General features: G+C 43.7%; 1 protein-coding gene across 1 annotated transcript in view; it reads left to right on the top strand.

The window, feature by feature from the left end:
* rnf220b (ring finger protein 220b) overlaps nucleotides 1-7,556 on the top strand; it is an 86,633-nt gene extending 79,077 nt beyond the window's left edge. Inside the window, exons 11-15 of the mRNA XM_037535927.1 lie at nucleotides 1,016-1,068; nucleotides 1,886-1,964; nucleotides 4,804-4,909; nucleotides 5,843-5,917; nucleotides 7,032-7,556. Coding sequence (XP_037391824.1) covers nucleotides 1,016-1,068; nucleotides 1,886-1,964; nucleotides 4,804-4,909; nucleotides 5,843-5,917; nucleotides 7,032-7,103 — 385 coding nt within the window. The 3' untranslated portion in view covers nucleotides 7,104-7,556. The remainder of the gene's footprint in view (nucleotides 1-1,015; nucleotides 1,069-1,885; nucleotides 1,965-4,803; nucleotides 4,910-5,842; nucleotides 5,918-7,031) is intronic.
* Nucleotides 7,557-7,928: the final 372 nt, after the last annotated feature.

The raw sequence follows: 7,928 nt of genomic DNA, 5'->3' as shown, positions 1-7,928 counted from the left end.
CATCTACAAGTGCAAGTTAAAACTCTGCCATGCAAAGCGAAGCCAGATATCAACACCACCCAGAAACGCCGCCGCCTTCTCTGGGCCGAGCTCATCTGAGATGGACTGACGCAGAGTGGAAAAGTGTCCTGTGGTCTGACGAGTCCACATTTCACACTGTTTCTGGAAATCATGGACGTTGTGTCCTCCGGGCCAAAGAGGAAAAGGACTGTCCGGATTGTTATCAGCACAAAGTTCAAAAGCCAGCATCTCTGATGGTGTGGGGGGGTGTTAGTGCCCATGGCAGGGGTAACCTGCACATCTGTGAAGGCCCCATTAATGCTGAAAGGTACATACAGGTTTTGGAGCAACATCTGCTGCCATCCAAGCGACGTCTTTTTCAGGGACGTCCTGCTTATTTCAGCAAGACGATGCCAAGCCACATTCTGCACGTGTTACAACAGCTTGGCTTCGTAGTGAAAGAGTGCGGGTACTAGACTGGCCTGCCTGCAGTCCAGACCGTCTCCCATTGAAAATGTGTGGCGTGTTATGAAGCTCAAAATACGACAACAGAGACCCCGGAATGTTGAGCACCTGAAGTTGTACATCAAGCAAGAATGGGAAAGAATTCCACCTACAAAGCTTCAACAATCAGTGTCCTCAGTTCCCAAACGCTTATTGAGTGTTAAAAGGAAAGGTGATGTAACACAGTGGTAAACACGCCCCTGTCCCAACTTCTTTGGAACGTGTTACAGGCATCAAATTCAAAATGAGTGAATATTTGCAAAAAACAACAAAGTTTATCCGTTTGAACATTAAATATCTTGTCTTTGTAGTGTGTTCAATTGGTTGAAAAGGATTTGCAAATCATCGTCTTCTGTTTTTATTTATGTTTTACACAACGTCCCAACTTCACTGGAATTGGGGTTGTAAGACATTAACACATACAGTATTGAAAACAAAGTTAAAGCACCCATAAAAGACACTGCTTTCTTTCTCATTTGCTGCGTTTTTCCTCCTCTATCTGTTTCCTCAGTGAGGATGCTGCCAGCAGGTTGTCTCCAGAACACTGCAAGTGGTCAACTGCAGGTGAGAATTTCATTCATAGTTCCAGTGAAAGGAACTCTTAAAGCTTCAGCACCAAGAGATTTTGGACAACTTCATGCTCCCAACTTTGTGGGAACAGTTTGGGGACGGCCCCTTCCTGCTCCAACATGACTGCTCACCAGTGCACAAAGCAGGTCCATAAAGATGTGGATGAGCCAGTTTAGTGTGGAACAGCTTGACTGGCATGCACAGAGTCCTGAACCCGATAAAACACCACAACAAATGTGCTTCTGGAAGAACGTTCAAAATTTCCCATAAACACTCCTAACCCTTGTGGAAAGCCTTCCCAGAAGAGCTGAAGCTCTTATAGCTGCAAAGGGTGGGCCGACATCATATTAAACCCTATGGATTAAAAATGGCATCTCACTCAAGACATGAATGTAATTCTTTATGTACCTCAATATGAGATCATTAACATAATTAGGTCATATATTAGCAGTAGCATTGCACGCTGTAACTCAGTTAGGGTTAAAATTGATGATTGTGTGCTGTAGTGCCTCCAGTGGCAGTCGGTGGGTCTGAAGTCACTTTCAACTTGACTGCATTAACTGCATTTACCTCGGTATTTGTTTTTAATGCTCTCTTAGTTAAAAAGCTGAACCACAGAAATGTAACAGATCTCAGAGCTTTGTAAGCTATTCATAAAAAAAATCCATTCCAAGCTAGAAGATCAGTCATCAGTCACTTTGCACTCTAAATAGCAGCTCTCATTTGTCCATGTGGGATGACCACTAACATACTGAACATTGGTGAGCAGTGTGTAATTCTATAGTGACCACAGTCTCGTCTGTGTGTGTAGAAGCTCCATCTACAAGCAATGAAGATCACAGTAAAACTGATGGCGCCTCTCCACCCTGCAGGAGCTGCGAGCTAGAGATGTAAGTAGACTTAACACACCCACACATACAGCACTGCGCAAAAGTCAGAGACCACCCTTTATTAAAAAAAAAAACACATCTTTAGCATAGAAGTACGCAAAAGCCTCAACATCTGAATATAATACACCTTTACTCCCCTTCCATCATTTTTCACTCCCTTCTTTATCTTTCTCCTTCCTTATGGAAGTGAATTATCAATATTTCTAATCATTGATTATGATGAATACACTGTATACACTGACCGGCCACTTAATTAAGTCCACCTCCTTGTTTCTACGCTCACTGTCCACTTTATCAGCTCCACTTACTGTATAGCTGCACTCTGTAGTTCTACAGTTACAGACTGTAGTCCATCTGTTTCTCTGATACTCTGTTACCCTGTTCTTCAGTGGTCAGGACCCCCATGGACCCTCACAGAGCAGGTACTGTTTGGGTGGTGGATCATTCTCAGCACTGCAGTAACACTGACGTGGTGGTGGTGTGTTAGTGTGTGTTGCGCTGGTCTGAGTAGATCAGACAGCAGTGCTGCTGGAGTTTTTAAACACTGTGTCCACTCACTGTCCACTCTATTAGACACTCCTACCTTGTCGGTCCACCTTGTAGATGTAAAGTCAGAGACGACAGCTCATCTGCTGCTGCACAGTTTGTGTTGGTCATCCTCTAGTCCTTCATCAGTGGTCACAGGACGCTGTTTTTGGTTCTCAGTCCAGCAGTGACACTCCAGAAAACTCCAGCAGCACTGCTGTGTCTGATCCACTCATACCAGTGCAACACACACTAACACACCACCACCACGTGTGTTACTGCAGTGCTGAGAATGATCCACCACCCAAATAGTACCTGCTCTGTGAGGGTCCATGGGGGTCCTGACCACTGAAGAACAGGGTAACAGAGTATCAGAGAAACAGATGGACTACAGTCTGTAACTGTAGAACTACAGAGTGCAGCTATACAGTAAGTGGAGCTGATAAACTGAATTGATAAAGTGGCCAGTGGTCAGTGTAAATGCCTGTATACCCTCCTGCTTGTGTGCCATCTACTCACCATTCACATGACACTTACAGCAACGTTTTGTCTCAACCTGTTAGTTCTGCAATCAATAGCCTGGAAATCCAGCAGGGTTTCGGTTTTATATTCTAAGCTTTGCTAATCGATGTTTTTCATAGCCACTAGTAACCACTGTGCTATCACATTCAGGCTAACCGAGTCAATATTTCCACCTGACAGGCCAAAAAAGCCCCTCAAACATTTATTATTCTTCCCCTCGGCTGCTGTTACGTGAGCAGTGTGAGATGGATCGCTTAACTTCCCCACCTGTCACGCTTCACTTCCTGTGAGGTGATTAAAGGGCCGACGTGGACGCGGCCACATTCCGTCACTGTTTAATGGCAGGAAAGTGGAAACACTTGAGCGCATGAGGAGAGCCTGAGATGAATGAGAGTCTCTTGCTAGCTGTTAGCTGTTAGCCTGCTACCTTAGCCTAATTACACAGACACTGTGTTTACACCTGTGCTCGCCCCCCTAAAACCTGAAGACAGTCTGGATGTTTCGGGTGAATACCAATGGTCAATCCAGAGAATCGTCCACTTTTCTATCTACCCATAGGAGTCACTGGTGTTACTGATCCTCATTGGTGTTCCACATAATTAAGGAAACACCAGAGACGTTTTAATGAAAATGCATTTTACTAAGTAACTGCTACAGAACATCAAACCACATGTGGTCAGTCATTGAATCTCCACTAAAATGTGGAATTTGATCCATTTGAGTTTCTATTTTTTCACAATGACCTCAGAATAAAGTCGGTCACACCAGTGACGTCAGTTAGAAGCTTCATATGAGATCATGAGCTGAGTGAGAAGATCTCTGAGAACTGAGAGACGCAGCGGACTCACCATGAGCTTTTCTCCATAGATCCTCAGAAAACAGGTCAAAGGAGGTCGAGTGACGTCATCGGTGTGACTTTTATTTCAAAATAAGAGTTTTTTTGTTACGCGGTGACACCAGTGACACGACTCCTGGGGGACTTTTATTCTATATTGTAGAAGGTTTTTTGGCTTTTGTTTTCTTTATGCCATTTAATTTCTATATCCCATAGTCATGAAGAGATTATTGCAGTTAAAATTGCAGAAAAATGTGTGTTTTCCTTCAAAATTTGACCTCAGCCTTCAGACAGGACTGTGAGGAACAGCACGTCGGTGACGCTTGGAGTTCTAGATGATTGATTTATAAACCAATAATGCTAAATTGATGGATCAAGAACTTGTAATTGTTAAAATAGCTTGTCTGTAAATGCTTGGGACACAAAAACGAACATTTCCGTAGAATCACCCAAAAAAACATTTTATTTTCATTTTATTTTCCTCACATTTAGAAGAAGGTGTAAAGCTTTACTGAGAAACGGCTCTGGGGTATCTGCACTCCTCTCTCCTCTTAACAAAGGTTTAAAGTTTCAGACTAACAGCTCCCTGCCCTTCACTTAAATGTAATAGTAAGTGTATAGTAGCTAATTGCAGCTAACAGGGCCAGATTCCACTCCATATATGCAGTTTTCCTCACAACTTCTTCACCAGTAGTTTAGTCTTCCCTCCAGCTAACTGATATTTAGCTCAGCAGTTCCTCTATTCAGATGTTCCACAAATCCAGAAAATGAAATGCGAGAAGATCCGCTGAGCTGAGTCCGTCTCAGAGTCGGACATTTCAGTATTTGTGCACATTTAATTCAACTCTTCAGCGTTTGCGTGTTCAGCGTTTGCGTTGCACAGCGCCCTCCAGTGCTGGATGAGTGAACCTCACAGCTGAATGATCTCAGATGAACGCATGAACGTCTGTGTTTTAGGGTGTCTGATGACTCACTCAACACCCTGGAAGCTCTGAAGACGCGGATCCGAGATCTAGAGAAGCAGCTGACTCGAGGAGATCGAATCAAATGTCTCATCTGCATGGTAGGCCAGCTTTCACTGTGTTTATAGCAGCGCATTCACTATGTTTTAGTCATAAATAGACACATGGATAGATACACTGATCAGGCAGAACAGTCTGACCACCTCCTTGTTTCTACACTCACTGTCCACTTTATCAGCTCCACTTACTGTATAGCTGCACTCTGTAGTTCTACAGTTACAGACTGTAGTCCATCTGTTTCTCTGATACTCTGTTACCCTGTTCTTCAGTGGTCAGGACCCCCATGGACCCTCACAGAGCAGGTACTATTTGGGTGGTGGATCATTCTCAGCACTGCAGTAACACTGACGTGGTGGTGGTGTGTTAGTGCGTGTTGTGCTGGTCTGAGTGGATCAGACACAGCAGAGCTGCTGGAGTTTTTAAACACCTCAGTGTCGCTGCTGGACTGAGAACAAAAATATCCAGCCAACAGCGTCCTGTGGGCAGCAGCAGATGAGCTGTCGTCTCTGACTTTACATCTACAAGGTGGACCGACAAGGTAGGAGTGTCTAATCGAGTGGACAGGGAGTGGACACAGTGTTAAAAACTCCAGCAGCACTGCTGTGTCTGATCCACTCGTACCAGTGCAACACACAATAACACACCACCACCACCACCACATCAGTGTTACTGCAGTGCTGAGAATGATCCACCACCCAAATGATCCACCATCTGCACGGCTTCTGCTTGGAGCTAGAAGGCCAGACCCCCCCCTCCTCTAACTGTGGCAGGACTGACATAGGACAGAGGAACAGGGTGGTGCTGAGGACCGTCAATGGAAACGAAAAGTAGAGATGGTCACTTATAGGGCGTAGACTGGAAGGAGGAGGGGTTCCAGCATGGTTCTCTTCCTGAACTTCAGGTTTTCTGTAACTCCATTAAACGTGGTGACATTCTAACGCTCTGAATGTCTTTTGGAACTTGTGTGTTTGCAGGACTCGTATACAATACCGCTGACATCCATCCAGTGCTGGCATGTGCACTGTGAGGAGTGCTGGCTCCGCACACTGGTGAGAGACACACTCGATCCGTTATCAGCTCTGAGGAATAAGCTGTTTACTGAAGGACACAGTCGACCAGTGCCATGCTCTCGTACTCAGTACACAAAAGGTTGAAGGACCCTAAAGTTAGATGTAAAAAGCTGTTTGTTTGGACAGGGAGCTTATTTGCTCCCACAAAAGATGCTAATATTAGAATCATTTAAAATAACACCAATACAAAAAATGAGTGATTTTTATGTATTATGTATTTATTTTTTTATTCATGCAGTGTTTTTTATATACATTTATCATCCAATACCTGGTTTTGGTCCTTCGTTAAATTGAATCAGGAGCTGCTGATGATGTGATGGCTTGAGGTGTCCACGTTCTTCCCAGCCCAAAACACCATCTACATTTTTAAATAAGCAAGAAATTCCTGTTACTTTTTACTGCAATAATGTTGATTTGTATTTATTTCAATGTTCTGTAGTGCTTTTACTGGCAGGAATGCAATTAGTACACAGTTACATGGTTTCAAATACATTTCCGTAGTACTGTACTTATAGACAGACAGACAGACAGACAATCAGATAGATAGATAGATAGATAGATAGATAGATAGATAGATAGATAGATAGATAGATAGGCAGACAGGCAGACAGGCAGACAGACAGACAGACAGACAGCCAGACAGCTAGACAGATAGATAGATAGATAGATAGATAGATAGATAGATAGATAGATAGATAGATAGATAGACAGCCAGACAGCCAGACAGCCAGACAGATAGATAGATAGATAGATAGATAGATAGATAGATAGATAGATAGATAGATAGATAGATAGATAGAAACATTATATTATTGGTCATAATATTTTGCTCCGCCCGCTGGTGCATGGTGACATCATCATGAATCAGAAGATGTTTCAGAGGCAGGACAAAAGTCACCACATTTGATGGAAGATTACAAGAATTTAGTCTTGTGATGATTCATGATTATTAGTGATTATTATGACCAGAGACACAAGCTAAAAAGCTCAGAAAGGTCTGTTTTGACATCAGGCTGACTTTAAGATCTAATGTCGAACAGTGCGTTACACACTAACCCACTAATGTACTATTGTAATGTCTATGCTTTGGCAGGGAGCGAAGAAGCTGTGTCCGCAGTGCAACACCATCACATCCCCAGGGGACCTGAGGCGGGTGTATTTGTGACAGGAGGTCTTGGACAGACTGACCTGTTTGCACTTAAGGAGCTCGTGCACACCCTCGCAGCTCACAGCAGCTTTTAACTGGACCAGACCACGAGCTGACTGGGAGACTGGGAGAATCTTCTGAGAGGCTCCATCTGCTGGACCCCATCTACAGAACCCAAACACTTAAAGCAGTTCAGTGCTTTGAACACGGACACTCCAGTGTTTTGAGACTGCATAACGTTGGTGCTCTGAGAGACGTTCAGCGGTTCTTTAATGACACAGCAAACCTGCACCTTGAGTACAAACCAACACTGCAGTATTACTGCGATTACAGTAAATCTTACAGTGATGCTTTATTCAGGGAGGTCCCTTTAGATGAAACACTCAACAGACTCTCAGTAACAAACACATATGAGGGTTAGGATTAGGTTTTGGGTTGATGTTAAATTTAGGGTTAGGATTAGGGCCAGGGTGAGGGTTCGGATTAGGTTTTGGGTTGATGTTAAATTTAGGGTTAGGATTAGGGCCAGGTTGAGGGTTCGGATTAGGTTTTGGGTTGATGTTAAATTTAGGGTTAGGATTAGGGCCAGGGTGAGGGTTAGGATTAGGTTTTGGGTTAAGGTTAAGCTTAGGGCTAGGATTAGGGCCAGGTTGAGGGTTAGGATTAGGCTTTGGGTTGATGTTAAATTTAGGGTTAGGATTAGGGCCAGGGTGAGGGTTAGGATTAGGTTTTGGGTTGATGTTAAATTTAGGGTTAGGATTAGGGCCAGGGTGAGGGTTAGGATTAGGTTTTGGGTTGATGTTTTTAAATTTAGGGTTAGGATTAGGGCCAGGGTTAGGATTA

Source organism: Pygocentrus nattereri, chromosome 28 (genome assembly GCF_015220715.1).
Source record: "Pygocentrus nattereri isolate fPygNat1 chromosome 28, fPygNat1.pri, whole genome shotgun sequence".
Taxonomy (NCBI): domain Eukaryota; kingdom Metazoa; phylum Chordata; class Actinopteri; order Characiformes; family Serrasalmidae; genus Pygocentrus; species Pygocentrus nattereri.
The sequence above is the reverse complement of the archived record's forward strand: the minus strand, read 5'-3'. Positions and strand labels throughout refer to the sequence as shown.